The sequence below is a fragment of the Podarcis tiliguerta genome (assembly GCF_965153285.1).
Source record: "Podarcis tiliguerta genome assembly, chromosome: 17".
In the NCBI taxonomy this organism is placed as follows: domain Eukaryota; kingdom Metazoa; phylum Chordata; class Lepidosauria; order Squamata; family Lacertidae; genus Podarcis; species Podarcis tiliguerta.
This window is the reverse complement of record NC_139550.1, coordinates 7,168,225-7,189,030: the sequence shown is the minus strand read 5'-3', so window position 1 is coordinate 7,189,030 and position 20,806 is coordinate 7,168,225. Positions and strand designations below refer to the sequence as shown.

At 47.9% G+C, this 20,806-nt stretch overlaps 1 protein-coding gene across 2 annotated transcripts in view; it reads left to right on the top strand.

Moving 5' to 3' along the window:
- CORO2A (coronin 2A) overlaps window positions 1-18,590 on the top strand; it is a 66,428-nt gene extending 47,838 nt beyond the window's left edge. For both annotated transcript variants that reach the window (XM_083420174.1, XM_083420175.1), the window contains exons 4-12: window positions 967-1,116; window positions 2,324-2,503; window positions 4,813-4,929; window positions 5,547-5,651; window positions 5,908-6,004; window positions 9,163-9,275; window positions 9,383-9,473; window positions 12,187-12,446; window positions 15,232-18,590. In XM_083420174.1, coding sequence (XP_083276300.1) covers window positions 967-1,116; window positions 2,324-2,503; window positions 4,813-4,929; window positions 5,547-5,651; window positions 5,908-6,004; window positions 9,163-9,275; window positions 9,383-9,473; window positions 12,187-12,446; window positions 15,232-15,363 — 1,245 coding nt within the window. In that variant the 3' untranslated portion in view covers window positions 15,364-18,590. The remainder of the gene's footprint in view (window positions 1-966; window positions 1,117-2,323; window positions 2,504-4,812; window positions 4,930-5,546; window positions 5,652-5,907; window positions 6,005-9,162; window positions 9,276-9,382; window positions 9,474-12,186; window positions 12,447-15,231) is intronic.
- Window positions 18,591-20,806: the final 2,216 nt, after the last annotated feature.

The following is a 20,806-nucleotide window of genomic DNA, read 5'->3' as shown; positions in this document are numbered from 1 at the left end:
GCAAATATGTTTCCGGTTGTGGTTGCCTCCTGTAGAGTGGATGTAACCACACTGAAAATGCTGGTGCGAGCTTAACACTGGTTAGTGATTCAGAATTCAAGAGAGAGGTAGGAGCACAAAAGGCATCAAGGTGTTTTTGATGATGGTGGAGACTGGGCCGCAACATGTTTACACTAGTTCTAAAGGCCTCATCATTTGCTAGGAAGGTTCCAAGGGACAGCTGATAAAGTAACAAGGAGATACTGTTGTTGGAGCAGTAGGTTTGGATGTTAGAGCCAGGTTTAACTTGACTGAGTTCATAAGGTTGTTGCGAGGCCAGAATGCCATTCTTTGTAGGCAGGGTGAGAAATGCAAATAAATAGTTCAGTTGAGACTTCTTGAGGTCCTGGTTTGACGCTTCCACCCTAAAGCAGTAATGCAGGAAGTGAGACAGATCAGATATCCTGCCCCCCTTTTGGGGGGGGGGGGAAATGGAAAGCACAACTCTCACTGGTCAGGTGGAACATCTCTCTTGACTTGGTGTTACCTTTGTTTGTGCATAGACACTTGGTGGCCCACATGGCGGAAACAAGGGACAGGATGGATTCCTACCTAGACTGTGAGGGTTCGATATGCACTGGGTGCGCATTGTTCCTGCCCCTCTGCCACCCCCTGCAAACCATCTCTCCATCCCACATTCCTTTACCCTCAACCAGTGGCGTAGCGTGGGTTGTAAGCACCCGGGGCAAGGCAAGTAATTTGCGCCCCCTAACCCGTGGAGCCAGGTAGGGGCAGAGAGCTGCGAGTGCGAGCTCGCCCCCCCCCCCCAGATGTTGCGCCCGGTGCGGCCGGCCCCCCCTGCACCCCCCACACTACGCCACTGCCCTCAACTACTGATTAAGACTTATTAGTCCTGATTGCTGCTGCTAATGGCAGGTGTTGATTAACGGAGCTGGCTTAAAGTCTCTGCACTGCTGTGTCTCTTAGGTTAAAGTCTGGAACATTCCTCACCATTTACTCACAACAAACATCACAAATGCACAGAAGGAGCTTCTTGGTCATTCGCGAAGGGTGGGCCTCATCGAATGGCACCCAACTGCGAGCAACATCCTTTTCAGCACCGGCTATGATTACAAAGTGAGTCGGGGTCTTCTGAACCTTCATTTCAAGCATCAACATGCTGTTGTTCTGTTCTGCTTCCATGGGGGGAGGGTCTTGGGCAGAGTATCTGAGGTGTGTGAAATGAATGAGAGGTTATAAGTCATGGGTAGGCAAACTAAGGCCCGGGGGCCAGATCCGGCCCAATCGCCTTCTAAATCTGGCCTGCAGACGGTCTGGGAATCAGCGTATTTTTACATGAGTAGAATGTGTCCTTTTATTTAAAATGCATCTCTGGGTTATTTGTGGGGCATAGGAATTTGTTGTTCTTTCCCCCACCTTCCAAAATATAGCCTGGCCCCCCACAAGGTCTGAGGGACAGTGGACTGGTCCCCTGTTATAAGTCTCTGCCACAGCTAGAGGATTTTGCATCATAGTTACTTCCTGGCTTCCAAAACATGGTGGCCACAGTCTATTCCCAGCATGCATAGAGAACACAAAGCAAGAGAGGGGTAAAAATTCCAGGGGCGCGGGGCAATGGATAAGCCAGCCCAGAATTGCCTATCAGGATGTTCCCACAACTTGTTTCTTTAGATTATGTGTATGTATGTGTGTGTTTGTGTGTAGGGAGGTGGCATGTTGTTGTTATTTGCGAAAAGCGCCATATAAGCCTGAATTGCAAATAAATATGCTACAGTTCTGCAAGACCACAGAATATGGTATTGGTTGCAGAATTCAGGCGCAGAATTGTAGAGTTGGAAGGGACCCTGAGGATCATCTGGCGATTCTAGTCCAATCCCTGCCATGCAGGAACATGCAACTGTCCCATATAAAGATCAAACCTGCAACCTTGGCATTATCAGCACCAGGCTCTAACCAGCTGAACTATCCGTGTCAAACACGAACCTCAATTTTCATCAAAGCCAGCAACAAATTGGGATTTTCTAGTCCTTAATGCTTGCAAAGGAATGAAGTAAAAGTGGGTGGTGATGTCTCCTGAAACTTCACAAGCCAGATTCATTGCTGGGTGTAGTTTTCAGTGTTCAGGGGCTGGAGCATTTGCACCCCATGCAGGGCTAGCAGAAGCTGCATAAATTTTGCCCAGGGAAAAACACGGAAATGTGCTGTGTGTAATTTGACCAAGTTGCATAGCGTTGGGAGTAGTCACTGATCTTTTTGTGCGTTGTCTGCACTGTGGGTGGGGAGCTCTGGAAACATTCATGAATGCCCCTCTCTTTGCCTTCAGATCATGATCTGGAACCTTGACACCAAAGAGTCTGTCATTCAGACCCCGGTGAAGACAATCCACTTCCACACGGACGTCATTCTTTCCATGTCGTTCAACACAGACGGGAGCCTCTTGGCCACGGCCTGCAGGGACAGGAAGATAAGGGTCATTGACCCACGAGCAGGAACTGTCTTACAGGTATGCAGGGCTGGCGAGATAGCGCCACGCGGGAAGACTGCTTGCTGTTTGTTTTAGATGGCTGAAAGGATGTTCTCTCTTGTGCAGAGGAGAAGGATAGGTCTGCAGGTCAGAAGGTGGGGTGCATCTTTCTCTGAAACAGCAGGGTCTAGATCAGAAGATCTAGCTTAGATCCTACACCAGGTTTACATCTGGGGACATAAACCAGAGCTGCTGTCATTTACAGCCTTATTCTGTTCTGCAGCTGGGCAGCACTTTCAAAGTTAGCTTCTCCTGCTCCTGAATCATGATGAATTGATTCTGAATTGGAATCACAACTCTTTTTCACATCGGATGGGCTGGCAGCCTAGCTTGATATAGGCAGTTTAGGAGTGGGAAGGTGACTCGGCTGCCGTCCATGACATTAAGATCATCACTTGACTGCTTGCAGTTACCTTCTCTTTCAGGTGGGGAGTGTCAATCAAGCTTAGATGGGTTGGTGGGCCCAATGTCCCTCCCCAAAGGCCGCCTTGGGGCTACGCCCGTTATTTTGCACCATAATCGCCACATTTTGAGGGAGGCAGAAGTCAGTCATAGGTCATTCAGTTCATTTCTAAAGTACCGTATTTTTCGCTCCATAAGACGCACTTTTTCCCTCTTAAAATCTAAGGGGAAATGTCTGTGTGTCTTATGGAGTGAATGTGTAGTCCCTGGGGATGGGGGGGACGGGACCCGGGCTTCCCCTGCCAGCCCTGACCTGTTCTTTGGGGCTGGCGGTAGGGGAAAGCGCTTCTGGGGCAGCCCACGAAACCTTCGCAGGGCAGCGGGGAGCCTTTATCCCACTGCCCTGGGGAGGCTTTGCGCGGCTACCCCTGGCTTTTGCGGGAGGTGGGGGAAGGGACAGAGCGAGGCTCTCTCACTTCCCCCACCTCCTGCAAAAACCCCCAAGAGCTGCATATTTTTTTTCTTGAATTACCCCCCCCCCAAAAAAAAAAGTTGGTGCGCCTTATGGTCAGGTGCACCTTATGGAGTGAAAAATACGGTATCCCCCTCATTATTCAGTGTCCAGCCTGATGCATTGTCCTGGACCGGTTGGACTCACAGGAATAGTGGGAGGGAACCACACAGGGTAGAAGGCTGAGAGCTTAGGTGGGACGATGACGAGTAATCAGAGGGAAAAGATTGGGAAGAGCTGGTGTCAGAAGCTAAAGGCATAACAGGGCTGAGTGTGCTAAGACAGTCTGTGGCTGAGAGAAGTTCAGAAGTGGAAGCTGGTGAGTGGGAGACCAAGAGGCAGAGATGAGTCAAGTGGGCGAAGAAGCAAGGATGTCTTCCCCTTCTGCTGCAACAAGCTACCCTCCTACCTGGTCTCCCAGAACCAGAAAAGGCATGAAGTGGGAAGAACAAGGCATGCAGGTGCAGTCTCCGATTGCTTGGGGAGGGGGGGGACCTGGAAAGGAGACATAGATGGCTATGGGGAGACAGGAACCTTTAGTCTGGGCAATTGATCCATGGGGCAAGAACTACAGTGGTACCTCGGGTTACATACGCTTCAGGTTACAGACTCCGCTAACCCAGAAATAGCGCTTCAGGTTAAGAACTTTGCTTCAGGATGAGAACAGAAATCGTGCTCCGGCAGCGCTGCAGCAGCGGGAGGCCCCATTAGCTAAAGTGGTGCTTCAGGTTAAGAACAGTTTCAGGTTAAGTACGGACCTCTGGAACAAATTAAGTACTTAACCCGAGGTACCACTGTACTGGGGATGAGCTGCTGTGCTCATTAGGCTTGATGCTCAGCCAAGTCCGTGCAGATCCTATTCTTGCTAATAAAGAGTTAACTTCAACAGGCAGGGTGTGATTTACTGCTGGCTTGCTCCTGTCACTTATCTACCTGGGATCCTGATTCCCAGTTACCCTCTTCATTGCTCCTGTGAAGTGTTTCTGTGTCCCAAGGCCTGTGGTATACGCAAGTGGAAAACGCAAGAGGGTCCTGCAAGATAAGCCTTTAAGAAGACAGTCCTTTATGTAGTTTTCTAGCTCAGATGATTCATCAGCTGGTGTGTAATGTGATCGTTCCCCAGGAGCACACTGGCGTTCCCCAAGAGGCCTGACAAGCCCTGCCTTGACAGTCCTACCTTAAATGAGTCTGGTATGGCTTCCAAATCATATATTGCTGCATCAGCTGTACAGGGAGATAAGCAAAAGCTGTGAATTTTGATGGTGGAGGGTTTTCAAAACTTCAGACAATAGGCAGGTGCAGATGAGTTTCACTGAAAGAAGCAGCGTTTGGTGTGCTTGATTTCCTCTGAGTAACACGCCATGTCTTCTTGCAGGAAGCAAACAACAAGTCTCACAGAGTGAATAAAGTTTTGTTTCTAGGAAACATGAAAAAGCTGCTCTCCACGGGGACATCGAGGTGGAACAACAGGCAAATTGCACTTTGGGATCAGGTGAATTGCTCAGCAAACCACGTCAGGCACTCGCCACGCTAATGGCTCCATCACAGATCAACACTTCAGCTCTGTCTCTCTCTCTGCTGTTTAGGCCATGCGCACACACTAAATCTTTAAAGCTCATTCAAATCTAGTATCAGACGGATAAACAGCTATGTGCTTTTTAAAAGACATCTGAAGGCAGCCCTGTTCAGGGAAGCTTTTAGTGGGTGATGTTGTATTGTGCTTTTAGTAATTTTTTTTTTGTTGGGAGCCGCCCAGAGTGGCTGGGGCAACCCAGCCAGATGGACGGCAAGCAAACAAACAAATCAAAGCAATTATGGACAGAGATGTGCAAAGAGCTTCTCTCTGTGAGAGAGCACAACAGTGGCTGATGTGGGGCATGGCATGCCTGCGCCATTTTGTGTCACTTTCTCTGCTCTTTTAGATGTGGCAGCCATTTTGTTTTATGCCAGGCCCCCACAGCCGCCATTTTGTGACTGGTGCAAACGCCCTATGTGCCCAGTGGCCCCAAAAGGTTGGCGGCCCCTGCTCTAAATCCTTCCAGAACTGCATTTGTTGTTCTTGTTGTGTTTTGCCACTTTATAGCTGTCGTTTCTGGTTTCCTCACGCAGGGTGACCTTTCCGTGCCTTTAGTAGAGGAAGATATGGACGGTTCCTCGGGTCTCTTGTTTCCTTTCTATGACTCGGACACACACATGCTGTATGTGCTGGGCAAGGTGAGTCCTTGCCCTTGCTACAGAGTCTTAAGTATGTGGGCAAGACTATAAATAAAACTTGTGCAATAACTAGATTCCCATGCCTGGCCGTTGAAACTGCTCTCCACGTGGAACGGGCACTTGAGCGAGTTAAGAACGGTGGCAGGATTCTTTAGCTGGGGACCATGAAATGTCTTCCCCCAAATGGTGTGTCGGGAGCCAAGCACACCCTTCTCTTGGATACAACACTGCCCTCTTGTCTCTCCCTTATCTCTAGGGCGACGGGAACATCAGGTACTACGAGATAAGTTCGGAGAAGCCATACCTAAATTACCTGATGGAGTACCGCTCCCCTTTGCCCCAGAAAGGAGTCGGTGAGCTTGCCGCCATTTTCATTGCTGGTGATGTGCGATAAAGGGGTGTCCGTGAACAACCGATAGGGCAAGAGGCAGCTGGTCATGGGAAGATAACGGGCCTCGCTCTGTTCCTCCTTCCCTTCAGTTTTGTCACAGCTGTGCAATGTGGCTGAGGTTCTTCTTTTCGCCGCTTCCCTTTTGCCACTGAGGGAATTTCATCAGAGAACTATTGCTTTACTTCCGGCTATTCAAAAATACCATTCTAAGAGACCTCCCCCCCCCTTTAGCTGTGTACACAGCATACAAGGCTTCCCCCCCCCCCCCCAATAATCCTGGGAACTGTAGTTTAGCTCTTCACAAAGCTACAATTCCCAGCGGAGTTCCCAGGGGGGGAAGCAGTGTCTTTTAACTCGGTTTTAAACAAATGAAGCTTCCATCTGAATATGCAACTGCACCATAGAGCGACCATTTTCTGTTCCAACTAACAGGCCTCCTTCTCTGGGGGTGCAAAGGGGGGGGATTGGTTGGCTATAGCCCAGCTGAATCCTCAGTCTCTTTAAACAGCCCCCCAACTGCAGAGGAGGAGGGTGTAGCTGTTGGCATTTTCTAGTTAAAACGCTCCGCGGAAGTTGGAAGTTAATACTGAATGTCTGTTGGAAGAGCACACTTTGCCCTGGATGTAATTACATGGAGACTCTGAGTTTAGGAAAATTAGAAAGTTACTTTTATTACAGGAAATGCATGTTTGAGAGAAAAGATCCTGGTTCTGTGTGTCTAAGGTAGAGACACAAAGGATGTCTCTCCTCTCAAGGAGAAAAGCAAAGGAGGAGGAAATGAGTAGGGTGTGTCATTTTAGGGGGCGAATTTAATTTTTGCAAACTTCTTCAGTGAGAGGGTCTTAAAAATATGTTTTTGGGTGTGAGGAATTCAAGCCTGCTATTCTTTTTATGATCAGACAATGTTTAGCTTGGCCCGTCTATGTTTGGTGAAGAAGCACAAAAACTGCTTTTGGAAAACCAAAGAATTTTAATTTTACCTTCTGAAAAGATCAGTTAATGCCTAATAACAATAACAATAATAATAGCTACAAGAACTTAGTCATTTTTAATGATTACTATGCAGTTTTACACAGTTTTACTTCCCAAGCAAAACTGAATAGCTCAGTAGATTAGAGCATGGTGCTGATAATGCCAAGGTCGCAGGTTCGATCCCCGAATGGGACAGCTGCATATTCCTGCAGTACAGATGATCCTCTGAATCCCTCCAACTCTACAATTCTATGATTCTAAATTACCGTATTTTTTGCTCTATAAGACTCACTTTTTCTCTCCTAAAAAGTAAGGGGAAATGTGTGTGTGTCTTATGGAGCGAATGCAGGCTGCACGGCTATCCCAGAAGCCAGAACAGCAAGAGGGATTGCTGCTTTCACTGCGCAGCGATCCCTCTTGCTGTTCTGGCTTCTGAGATTCAGAATATTTTTTTTCTTGTTTTCCTCCTCCAAAAACTAGGTGCATCTTGTGGTCTGGTGCGTCTTATAGAGCGAAAAATACGGTATATTAACGTAGCCAAAATATCTTTTGAATCCCCAAGTCATGCTTCAACTTTTCAGAACCCCTCATTTTGGAAGTTGAAAAATTTAACAAGCCCTAGGAAATGAGATCGGCAACCCTGAGAGGTCTAATGCCTGAGAAAAGGTCAGCACCAATTACGTAGGTTGGAAAGGACAGTCTAAAACAGGCTCTTCCTCCCACGCTTTCCCAAGCAAACACATCAGCCTCCTGCAAGCTGAGTTGCATCCCAACACTTCTCAACAGTAGCTCTGGGCTTTTCCTGACGCAAGTCACTTCCCGCTTGCCACTGTAGATTTTGCCGCAAAGCAAACCAAGGGTGAGGCAGTGAGAAAAACGGAGCGGCTGTTAAAGAGACAGGAGAGTTTTCCAACTTGTTCCCTGGTGATCCCACATCAGGTTGGAGACGGAGGCAGCAACGTTTAAGAGGAGTTGGATGGGAGAGAAAAATTGCACAGAGAGGGAAGCAGTGTGTTCTGTGACGGTTGGAGAAAGACAATGTCGTAAGTGCTGGATGGGAGGTAAAGACATAAGAGGCCAACCCTGCTCCCTGCTCTCTGTTTCCCCCCTACAAGTCTCCCTGCATGTTCGTAGAGGAAAAGGAGCAGCTGGAGTTTTAGGCCCCATGTTAAGGACCTCGTAAGTGCCTCCCTCAATCAGTGGCCCACCTAATCCAGCAATCTGCTTTTGCAGTGGCCAACTAGATGTTGTGGGAAACTTGTAAGCAGAAATGGAGCTCTGCACTTGTGCTTCCTCACAAGTAGTACAGTCACACCTCGGGTTACAGACGCTTCAGCTTGCGTTTTTTCGGGTTACGGACCGCCAAAACCCAGAAGTACCGGAACAGGTTTCGGCGGTTGCGCATGTGCAGAAGCACTAAATTGTGCTTTGCACATGTACAGAAGCGCCGAATCGCAACCCACGCGTGTGCAGATATGCCGCTGCGGGTTGCGAACGTGCATCCCGCACGGATCAAGTTTGCAACCCGAGTGTCCAGTGTATTCAGAAACTTACTGCCTCCAGCAGTAGAGGCAGAACACGACCATCATGGCTAGTGGCCACTGATAGTTTTATCTATGCCTCGATCATTTTGGCTGCACTTCTCTGAACCTTTTCCAGCTTTTGGAGGTCAGGCGACGGGATCTGTTCGCAGTATTCCGAATGCAGTCACACCACAGATTTGCATGATGGGGTTGTGGTAATTGCCAGTTTTATTAGCAGTGTTGGCCAGTGCATGTCTAGTTTCACACTGCCATAACACTTCTGGGAGCCAGTGTGGTGTAGTGGTTAAGAGCGGTGGACTCGTAATCTGGGGAACCGGGTTCGATTCCCTGCTAAACCACACGCAGCTGCTGGGTGACCTAGGGCTAGTCACACTTCTCTGAAGTCTCTCAGCCCCACTCACCTCACAGAGTGTTTGTTGTGGGGGAGGAAGGGAAAGGAGAATGTTAGCCGCTTTGAGACTCCTTAAAGGGAGTGAAAGGCGGGATATCAAATCCAAACTCCTCCTCCTCTTCTTCTTCTTCTTCTTCTTCTTCTTCTTCTTCTTCTTCTTCTTCTTCTTCTCCTCCTTCTCCTCCTTCTCCTCCCTGCTTCCTTGGTCTTTAGGTTTCATGCCAAAGAGGGGTCTGGATGTCTCTTCCTGCGAGATCTTCCGATTCTACAAACTGATCCCAGCCAAGTACCTGATAGAGCCGGTGTCGATGATAGTTCCGCGTCGGGTGAGTGAATCTCCCCTGGCTTTTGCCGGGTGGCTTCTAAACAGGGCTGGGGGGGGGGGCGGCACTTGCTCAGACGTAAGCCAGTGTGCTCTGGTATCTCTCTGCAGTCTGAATCGTACCAGGAAGACATCTACCCGATGACAGCTGGAGCCCAGCCAGCCCTGACGGCACAAGAATGGCTAAGTGGCAGTAATAAAGGTCAGTGAGTCCCAAAGGGCCTGAATCAAAATGATGTCCTCCTTTCTCTGGTCTGCATTGTGTTAACGGCAGAACTAGAGGATCAGGTGAGCGACACACCTGTAGGAGCGTTGCTAGGTTTGAGCGGGGACCCTGCGCAAGATGCCCTTCAAGCGCCAACCTCCCATATTTCTCACTGTCCTCCCCACCTGCTGCCTGGCTTTGCTGTTCCCATAGTGACAGTGTGGTGTAGTAGTTAAGAGCGATGGGCTCGTAATCTGGTGAACCGGGTTCGCTTCCCCGCTCCTCCACATGCAGCTGCTGGGTGACCTTGGGCTAGTCACACTTCTCTGAAGTCTCTCAGTCTCACCTCATAGAGTGTTTGTTGTGGGGGAGGAAGGGAAAGGAGATTGTTAGCCACTTTGAGACTCCTTAGGGTAGTGATAAAGCGGGATATCAAATCCAAACTCTTCTTCTTCTTCTTTCTGTTGAAACCACTTGGCGTAACTGGAAACTGCTCGGATATCTCTGTCGGTCGAGCATGAGACTTTAACCTCAAGGTTGTGGTTTTGAGCCCCACGTCAGGCCAAACATTCCTGGGTTGCAGGGGGTTGGACTAGATGACCCTCGTGATCCCTTACAGTTCTATGGAAGGTGTGCTTCCCTGCCCATCATCTGAATGGTAGTACAGTCATACCTCAGGTAACAGACGCTTCAGGTGGTGTTTTTTCAGGTTACGGACCACCGAAACATGGAAGCACCAGAACGGGTTACTTCCGGGCTTCGGCGGTCACGCATGTGCAGAAGCCCTAAATCGCACTTTGCGCATGTGCAGAAGCGCTGAATCACAACCTGCGTGTGCGCAGACGCGCCACTGCGGGTTGCAGACACTGCAGGTTGCGAACGTGCATCCCGCACGGATCATGTTCGCAACCCGAGCATCTGCGGTATGAGCACACCTTGCTCCCGTTAAGGAGCTCATCATAAGCTCAGTCACTCCTTTGTAGCCATGTTGGTACCTACCCAACACTGGACATCAGGTATCGGGCAGGCACAGGGGAAACAGCCTCGTGGGCCAAAGGAGGCCTGGCAGGCCAAATTTGGCTCATGGTCTGGAGATTCCCTGCCCCTGCCCCTGCTTTAAGCATGAGCAACGTTGAGACATGAAGCTACAGAAATGTAGGCCCTGCACCTCTGCAGTGAATGTGTAATGATCACCTGAGACAGTCTCCAAGGCTTGAGTCCTCCTTGGGAGTTGCATGCAGCAAGAGAGGCCCATAAGACTTTCCTGCTTAGCTCGCTGAGGAGCTCTGGTGCATGGAAGAATCATTCTCTTTTGGCCTAGCCAAAGAAATTGGGCAAAATGTGAGAAATAAACTATGTGTCAATACATCGCCCAGGAACGGTTTGAGGGCAAGAGCGCAATGGCACCTTCACCCGCACTGTACCGTCGCCAGTTGAGGGCCTCATTGCGCTTTGGCCCTCAAACTGAGGGAGGAGCGAGCTGCTGGGACTGATGCAGCTCATTCTTCCCTCAGTGTGCCAAGAGTTGGCGGCAGAGGGACTTTTTCCGACGCCAGTGGCCCAGTGTGTGGAGGAAAGAGAAGAAGAAGAAGAAGAAGAAGAGTTTGGATTTGATATCCCGCTTTATCACTGCCCAAAGGAGTCTCAAAGCGGCTAACATTCTCCTTTCCCTTCCTCCTCCACAACAAACACTCTGTGAGGTGAGTGGGGCTGAGAGACTTCAGAGAAATGTGACTAGCCCAAGGTCACCCAGCAGCTGCATGCGGAGGAGCGGAGACGCGAACCCGGTTCCCCAGATTACGAGTCTATTGCTCTTAACCACTACACCACACTGGCTGCATCGGCTTCGGCCCTGCAAGGTGCTGGGGTGAAACAGCCGCTGCTCTGCCGACAGAGCTGAGGCAGATTCACTCTGGTGCCTCATGGGGCTAGGCCCAATGCAGCTTGTTCCTCCCTCCGCTTTTCAACATCGCAGTGTATCCCTATATCACGATGTTTGGCTGGTGATATGTCACAATGTTGAAAATCTGATATCGCCCAGCTCTAGTTGTGTGTACTTTCTCTAGTGCAGAGTACAGTGCTACCTCGGGTTACATACGCTTCAGGTTACATACGCTTCAGGTTAGAAGCTCCGCTAACCCAGAAATAGTACCTCGGGTTAAGAACTTTGCTTCAGGGTGAGAACAGAAATCGTGCTCTGGCGGCGCAGCGGCAGCGGGAGGCCCCATTAGCTAAAGTGGTGCTTCAGGTTGAGAACAGTTTCAGGTTAAGAACGGACCTCTGGAACGAATTGAGTACAGTGGTACCTTGGGTTAAGTACTTAATTCGTTCCAGAGGTTCGTACTTAACCTGAAACTGTTCTTAAGCTGAGGTAAAACTTTAGCTAATGGGGCCTCCCACTGCTGCCAGAGCACGATTTCTGTTCTCATCCTGAAGCAAAGTTCTTAACCTGAAGCACTATTTCTGGGTTAGCGGAGTCTGTAACCTGAAGCATATGTAACCTGAAGCGTATGTAGCCTGAGGTACCACTGTACTTAACCCAAGGTACCACTGTATATCATCAGTCCTCACAGGCTTCATTACTGGAATGAGTGAAATCTGCTTCTTTCTGTCATTCACTGGCCTGGCTCTAAAAACCTCTGTGAGTCTTCAGAGTCTGTTCTGAAATCCTCTGATCTTTGTGCCAAATGCTCCTTCCTGTTGCCCGCAGGCCCCGTCTTGATGTCTCTGAGACCAGGCTCCGTCATCTTGAACTCTTTGCCGCCACTCCCTGCGAAGGAGGCAGTGCTGGAAACCACAGAGTCTGCCCAGCTGCGGACCAGGGTGGCAGACATCATTGAAAAGCCAAGCAGGGTGCAAGAGAGATGGGGGTATTGGAAGGCCGAGGAGAGGGGGCCAGAAGACAGGAAAATCGGGCTGTCAAACGGCTTTGATGTTTTTGAGTGTCCTCCGCCCAAGACAGAAAACGAGGTATGATTGTCTGACAGTGAGAAGAAGCCTTGTTGGCAAGTCAAGATGAGCAGCTTAAAGTGGGTGCTACCGCTCCGGCGGGAAGCTGAACGGTGTTTCCGTGCGCTGCTCTGGTTAAACCACAGAGCCTAGGACTTGCCGATCAGAAGGTCGGCGGTTCGAATCCCTGCGAGGGGGTGGGCTCCCGTTGCTCGGTCCCTGCTCCTGCCAACCTAGCAGTTCGAAAGCACGTCAAAGTGCAAGTAGATAAATAGGTACCGCTCCGGCGGGAAGGTAAACAGCAGTTCCGTGCACTGCTCTGGTTCTCCAGAAGCGGCTTAGTCATGCTGGCCACATGACCCGGAAGTTGTATGCCGGCTCCCTCGGTCAATAAAGCGAGATGAGCGCCGCAACCCCAGAGTCGGTCACGACTGGATCTAATGGTCAGGGATCCCTTTACCTTTACCTAAGCTGGAAATTGGCTAGCTGAAAGTCCCCTTTCTCAGGGTATGCAAAGCAGTACAAGGAGTGAGGGCTTGCCCAGTTGGGCAAGGTGCCAATACAGCTTGTTCCTCCCTTTGCATATTTAAACTGCTAAACCGAGGAGTGTGCAGCTGCCCTTGCCTCAGTTGAGCAGTTAAAGGAGACCCCAGCCCAGCGCTGGCTCCTGCAAGCTGACGGTGGGGTGGGGGCTCTGTGAAACTGCTCAGCTGAGGGGAGCACGGTTGCCACTTTCTGCAGTGAGCAGTTAAAGGAGCCCCGATGCTTCTCCCGCTTGTGGGCAAGCTGCGAGAGCACTGGGGCAGTCTCAGCTGCGGAGGGGGAACCTTCCCGATTCCCCAGCTGAGCTGCGCAAGCAAACTGCATTGTCTCAGCCTGCAAGCCTGGGTGAAACCTCCTCAGCTCTCTAGGTGAGAGCTGGGGCAGTTTCACCTGGTGTCTCGCGGGCAGAGGCCAGGGCATCTTTTCTTCCAACATCGCGGCATATCACCAGACCGCGCTGTTTGGCTGGCGATACACCGTGATGTTGAAAAGCTGATATTGGCCACCAGCCTTACTGGGGTGGGTGGTAAAAGGTAAAGGTAAAGGGACCCCTGACCATTAGGTCCAGTTGTGGCCGACTCTGGCGTTGCGACGCTCATCTCACTTTATTGGCCAAGGGAGCCGGTGTACAGCTTCCGGGTCATGTGGCCAGCATGACTAAGCCGCTTCTGGCGAACCAGAGCAGCACACAGAAACGAAACACCATTTACCTTCCCACTGGAATGGTACCTATTTATCTACTTGCACTTTGACATGCTTTCGAACTGCTGGGTTGGCAGGAGCAGGGACCAAGCAACGGGAGCTCACCCCGTCGCGGGGATTCGAACTGCCGACCTTCTGATCGGCAAGTCCTAGGCTCTGTGGTTTAGCCCACAGCGCCACCCACGGGGAGGGCACTAATATTTTTTAACCGAAGACCCACACTCGCAGTCTGCCAGCCCTCTAGTGGGGCTCATGCACACGCAGCCTGCACATATATCACACCCGTACAGAGCCATTCCACCTCCCAGAACTGAGATAATTTCAGTACTCCAGAGCAGGGGCTTCCAAACTGCAGCTGAGCTTCATTCATGCGGTCTGTGTTGTGTCTGCTAAGTACGGCAGGCACAGCGCCTGCTCCATCGTTCTTAGAAACTGATGGTCCATCCAGGTGAGCAGGACATATGGGGGGGGGGGGAGGCCATTGAATATTGTGGTGGGAGGCCATTGAATATTGTGGAGAGGATTAGCAACACAAAAGAACGAGCAAGAGGAAGCAGCGGGGGGAAAGTCAGTGTGGAATTCTAACTGTAATGCAACAAAACGCAGTGCAAGAAATAAAATATGATTAAATATCCTACAGCGTCTAGCACAGTGCATTACAATTCATACAGGAGGCAGAAAAATCATTTAGTGGTCCGCCAGGACCCTCGCCAATTTTCAAGTGGCTCATGGGGCAGGGGGAGGTTTGGCACCACTCCTTTGGAGGAACTCGCATATCTTAAAATTACTAATGAAGGCTCATTAACTTTGGCATACTTAGGGAAACTTGTAAAATTCTCAAGCCTCTTATATACAGTGGTGCCCCGCAAGACGAAATTAATTCGTTCTGCAAGTTTTCTCGTTCTACAAGTTTTTTCGTCTTGCGAAGCACCAATGTGTATTGACGGTTTCCCATAGGAATGCATTGGCGGTTTAAAAAAAAAAGGCGCAAGACGTTTCGTCTTGCGAAGCAAGCCCATAGGGAAATCCGTCTTGCGAAGCAGCTCAGAAAATGAAAAACTCTTTTGTCTTGCAAGTTTTTCGTCTTCCGAGGCATTCGTCTTGAGAGATGAAACCTCTCCCATCATAGCCTTGGGATCAGTTTTGGCACGGCTACAGCTAAACAACCCACCACCATTAGGAGCAGGTCAGGGTACCCTGGAAACAGAAAAGGATGTTTCACCAGCACTTGGGAAATATCAGAGCGTTCCTTCCTGTTTCTGGAGCACTCAATGTCTTGCTCTCAATGGCTGTGGCTTGCTCAGCACTGCACAAGCTGCGACAACCCGGTCAGATGGGCAGGGTATTATTATTATTATTATTATTATTATTATTATTATTATTATTATTATTATTTAGCAGCTGCACTCACCTTTGGGGCTGCCAGGGCCTCTTAAAATGTCTTACCAGAGTCACGAGTTTGGCCACCGCTGATCTATACAGTTCAAATAGACATCAAACGCTAAAAAAAATCGTGGTGGATATAGATAGCATAGTGACTTGTGAAACCTCTGCTTTCCAGCTGCTGCAGATGTTTTACCGGCAGCAGGAAGAAATCCGGAGGCTCCGCGAACTGACGATTCAGCGGGACGTGCAGATCAAACAGCTGGAGCTGGAGATTAAAAACCTTCGCATGGATTCTGGCAGGTTCTGACGGGACGTCGCTTGGCAGCCTTTGGAAGGCGGTTCAGACTCCAGGACTGTGGTTGCCTCCAAGTACTACTGCGGGGAGATTTTGGATCAGGAGGACTTGAGATCTTATAGGCAACTCATTGCCTGCCTCAAGTGCCCATTTTCTGGAAGCCAGAGGCCGCTGGGATTCTTACGGGTGCTTTGTTTACTAGCCGCCTTCTTCAAACCAGAGAACGAACTGGTTTGAAAGTGGCCCCGAGTCACTCTGGGAAGTCTCAGTGTGAAGGCAGAGGCTCCATCAGCTGCCTTGTGCCTGTGTGTGCCTGGTACTTCATTGAGGAGCAGCGAGGGCATCTTCCAAGTCCCCAGTGCCCATCTGAGCTTGGCCTTGGGGTGGTTTTGACTCGTCCAGGCTGTCCAGCAATGACCCGTTGCAACATGAAGGCGAAGTGGCTCAGGACTCTTCCCTGTTCCTCCCCGGAGCTGAACAGAGCAGGCTGTTTCTACACTGAATTACTTTTGTCTCTCTTGTGGTCGATGATGGTTTTGGGGGGGGGGGCATGTCTAAGTCATCCGCTTCCCTTAGTTTTATGGGTTTTCCTTTGCAAATATGGTTGCACTCAAGAGGTGAGGAGCAAAGTCTGTAATCAGTAAAGGCAAAATCAGGAATGTAGGTTTGTTTGGTTATAAAGGGGAACAAATTTCAAAAGCCAAGCTTTTGAAAGGGACGTTTCATTGTTGAGCCTTGTGAGGCAGACCATGTCGTAACCAGAGCATATCTCCAGCTCCTGTCTATACCCAGTCATCTTTCAACTTCACCCATAATATTTCCCCAGAATCACTTCATGCCTTAAGCCAACAATAGACTGAGGACCGATTCTCTGAATTGGCTTCCTTCCAGTTGCCTCAAACCCAACCTTCCACTAGTTCCTTCTTCCCTCTGTCACTTTTCCACGGAATTTTGTTGCCAGAATTAACATGGGACATTGCAGGGCAGTGTCCAGAAAGGAGTTCAGACATCCAATTTCCAGCTCATTTTATAGAATATTCCGTCCTTCCCCATTTCATCTGGTTCAGAGCCTGTTTCTAGGACTACGCTTTTGAAAAATCACAAGGCTCTTCTCTCAAACCGTTTCCCATCTTCTGCTCCAATACCTACGACCAATGCTTTGCCTGATCTTCCATTGCCTGCTGATTCCCACACAAGTCTATGCAAAGCACTGCCATCCGCGTAATTCTCCTTCCTGGTCTCGGGGCTGACCACCAGAAATATCCAAAGACTGTGAAGCCCTGGGACAGCGAAGGGATGAGTCTTCTGGCGGGATATCTTTAAAGCACTTCTCCCCAAGTCCTGAAAGTTAAGACCTGTTGCTGAAAAACAAAAAAATGCTTGGGTTCCTGCGATGTCAGGACCTGGGGCTTGAAGAAACGCAAGCAGCCTTGCTCATAATAAAATCATAAACCCCCCATTGCCCTGGCTAGTTCGGGAAAACTCAAGAGTTGTTCAGGAGTGAGAGCAAGGAGCACACCCAAGTCGGGTGTCTGTAACACCTCTGATGTCGAGGTTAAGTAAGGCTGGGCCTACAGTGCTCACATTCTTCTATCTTGAGCTAGATTTTTCCCCTTCATTCACTTTCCGCATAGCTTCTCAGAAAGACCAATAATTACCAGTTCAAAAATCACTCCAAAGGCCTGCTTTTAATTGCAGCAATCCCCAATGGCTTGATAAAACTGTGCCCAGGCATGCCTCTCCCCATCTTGCTTTTTATAAATTTTTTAACCTTAGCATTCGATCTGCCAGTGCTTGTTAGGAGTAACGCCTCTCATATCCTACCTATAGAAGCAACAGTGCAGTTTTGCCTGGATTGCACTATTCAGGTTATTGGGAAGAGGGTTGGATAGTTCCTGTGTATACAAAGTTATCATATCAAGAATCTAGCCTAGCTTTCTCTTGGCCATAATGCCTTTTCTATGTGCATATGCTTACGTAGGGAGCGCATTCAGGCGATTCCTCCATTTCAGTCTGAAGTGCTACAAGCCCAGAAAAGCTGTATTAATTGTGGCTTTGCTACTCTGGTGGTCAGAACAGTGCAAGAGGCATCATGAAACCTGTACGAAACTCAACCTTACTTGGATACCAAGCTTTTGCACTTTTAAACTGACCTCTGAATATTAAAGAGTATTTTATACCCATCGCTCGTGGACTTTTATCCAATCCTTTTAAAAACTAGTGTCTCCACACTTTATTCCAGAGGGCCGTGATCTATTAGGAACTTTTAATAGTCATGTTGACTGTCCATTGGACAGTCTAGATCATGTTGTCTCTCCCAAATGTGACTAGCCATTATGTTCACAATGGGGATATCCACCCTCTACTGCTAATCTCAGAGATTTTCTCTCTCCTGCCCACTGCCCCTAAAAAAAGCCGAGTGATCAGTTTTATCTAGCTGTTGCTAACAGTTTATTGTTGCAGTCCAACAGCATGAGACTGCTGTGTAGCCTTTTTGCTGGTTGACAAGGGGGACTGAATCCGGGTTCCTGTTCCCTTATCCCAAACAACTGACGAGCAGGGATCCGGCATTTATTTTTAACAGGGATGGGACCAGGGCACCATCCACGCAGAATCCGTTGGCACAGGCTCTAATACCTCCAGCTATGGATACATGTGCAGATAGTCCCAATCAGGATGGAGAAAAATGATTGTTAGTCATACTTAGGGTAGACTCATTCATATCAATGGACAAGTCAATTAATTCCAGTGGGTCCACTCTGATTATGACTAATGCTGGCTACCACGCCCTGCAATTTGTGGGATTGCTCTCTTTCCTTGTTTACAATGCAGAATAAATTATTTATAGTAGTAGTCAGCTAAGGCAAAGGGAAAGTTAAGTTTCAAAACGCATTTTTAAAGTGTACCTTTAAATGATTTTTTGCTTGTTTTTATGCATTTTATCTGATCAACAGACAGCAATGTTAGCCATTTATCAAGGGGATTCCTCAATCCTAAATCTACTTGAAAAAAAATTACTGCATTATGTTTACTGGTAACCTTTCAGAAAATGAATAATTCAGCACTTGAAAGTTATTTTTTAACGTATCACTTCTCTGTTCTATGTAAACCTTGGAGATGGTACATTTTAAAGCAACGCTTTACTCATGTATGTTGGAGGGAGAGAAATGAAAAGAAAATATCTATACAGTAATAGCAAACTGGTTACGCTTTATTAAACAGTGCCTAACTATATTTAATGATTGACAGTATTCTTCAGTATTTTGTTATCTTCATTTAAAAGGAAGCAAATCATTTAGAATACAGTTGGGGGGGCATACCTGAAAGATACTTGACTGGTCACAATTGCACAAGGAATGATCCAGCCAAAGTTAAACACTCTTAACAGCTGATTGGTTTCAGTAAGAAAGTGGATTCAATGGGATTCAATCCTTAAACCAAAGCAAATATCTGAATGTACCACTCTGTTCCAGTTAGATTCCATGCCAGCCATGCAACCAAGTCCACAAAAAGCTAGTAGCCTACTACAGTTTTTACTAGTGCTACCGACCATGCGTATCAGTGCAAGTTAATCTGTGGCACATCAACAATATGAGAAACACACACTTTATTCTTAAATGACTGACAAGCTGCCTGTCCATGTAGGCACAGCAAGATGGGGAATCATATGCACAAATAATTTTACATAGAAGGTTTCCCACCCACTTGGGCTGGAATCCCATCAAATACCTCTTTGAGAAAGAAGAGTAGGAAATCTGGTTTGTCTCCTCCCACCCTGTCAAAACAGCCAATTAAAAAAACACATTGTTTCAGGTTTTTCTCTTCTACACATACATGTAGCCCCAGGAGCTATCGAACCAGGAACCACTATCCTTGGTTGGAAGATATCCACCTAACTTAAAAAGAAACTCAAAATGGAGTAGTAATTTTCTGTTCACAAGCACCTCTTTTCTTAAATTGGCTGGTACCCAACATATATATATGTGCTCTAGTATATCACTAGCTCCTGTAATATACTGTAACCAAGGAGTCTCTACAATTCCAGAGGTGCACAGAATGTGACACCGGGCACAGAATTCTGCTTCCTGAGAACCTCAGCTTTCAATTAAAAGCAAAAAGAGACCGGCTATTAGGCCTAGTGCCCACAGATTATGTTTTGAAACTACAGGTGCCTACAGAATCTCATCTCCCAGAGGTGTAGCGAAGTATTTCCCATGGTCAGTAGGTGAAGTTTCAGTGCACTGCAGAAAGCTCCTTGCCCCTCCGTTACTTGCAAAACCAAAAATGTCTACACAAAACTGCATAAATTTGCATAGTTTATACAGGTTACAGAATGCAGCTTTTGATTTGGAATATGATTTTCAGCATATACATATCCTGGGAAAAAGAGTCTCACTCCTTTATTTACTGTTGCTGGATCTATCACTACCAACAGCATATAAATATGAGCATTGGTTCCAAAGAGACATAATTCCAGATTTATTTTTGTCCCTTAGCCACGGGATCCCTTTCAACTCTTTGATACAGTTGACTTCAGAACAGAATGACATGAAAGAGCCACACATCCAATTGTGTCTGAGCAGAAACAAAGATTTCTACTCCTCACACCCTTGCAGCCCCGCCACAACATGCTGTGTGGGGTTGGCGAACTCTCTGGGACACATTTGGAGAAGCTGGGGGAAATACAGGTGGATCCCAGCCATTTTCTGCATTTAATTCAATCTGAAATTGGAGGCAAGGTCATGTTAGAATGCCTCACTACATGAGAAGGAAGGATATCAAAAGCTCCAATTAACAGCTTTCAGCCTATTTAAAGGTCAAGTTCACTTCCATTATATGCATTTTCTATGACTAGGCTGTAATTCCATACCTACTTACCTGAGAGTAAGCCCCACTGAACTCAGTGGAACTTCTGCGTAGAAATGTATAGGATTGAGCTGTAAGAGCTCATTTCCATGTTGCATGTTCTGCAATCCTATATGCGTGTATACAGAGAAATAAGCCCCATTGAGATTAATGGGATTTATTGCCACGTAAGTGTGTACCGTACTGCATCATTAATCATGTACACAGATCACTGTATTTTGTAATGCAAGAGTGCCCTGGCCATACGACGTATTTTTGTCCGTGTAAAACATGACAAGAGGTAAAAGATGGGGTGGCTTGCTGGTATATGCATTACAATCTGAGCATATGTGAGCACATGCACACAGTGTAAATACATCTTCTTTTAAAGATTTTGCACATGGGTATGGAACTTTGTGGACAAAAGATACCAATCTAAGAACCAATCCTATCTTTTTTCAAAATGTATTATTGTGGTTCAGAGATTTAGGGCAATATTATTTGCAAAGTGGGTGTAAAAGACCAAGTGCAATTTAAGAATAAAGGGTGTCTAAATAACAAAGGCTTGTCTTCAGCACTGGGTGTATTCTACAGTTTACTACGAGCACAC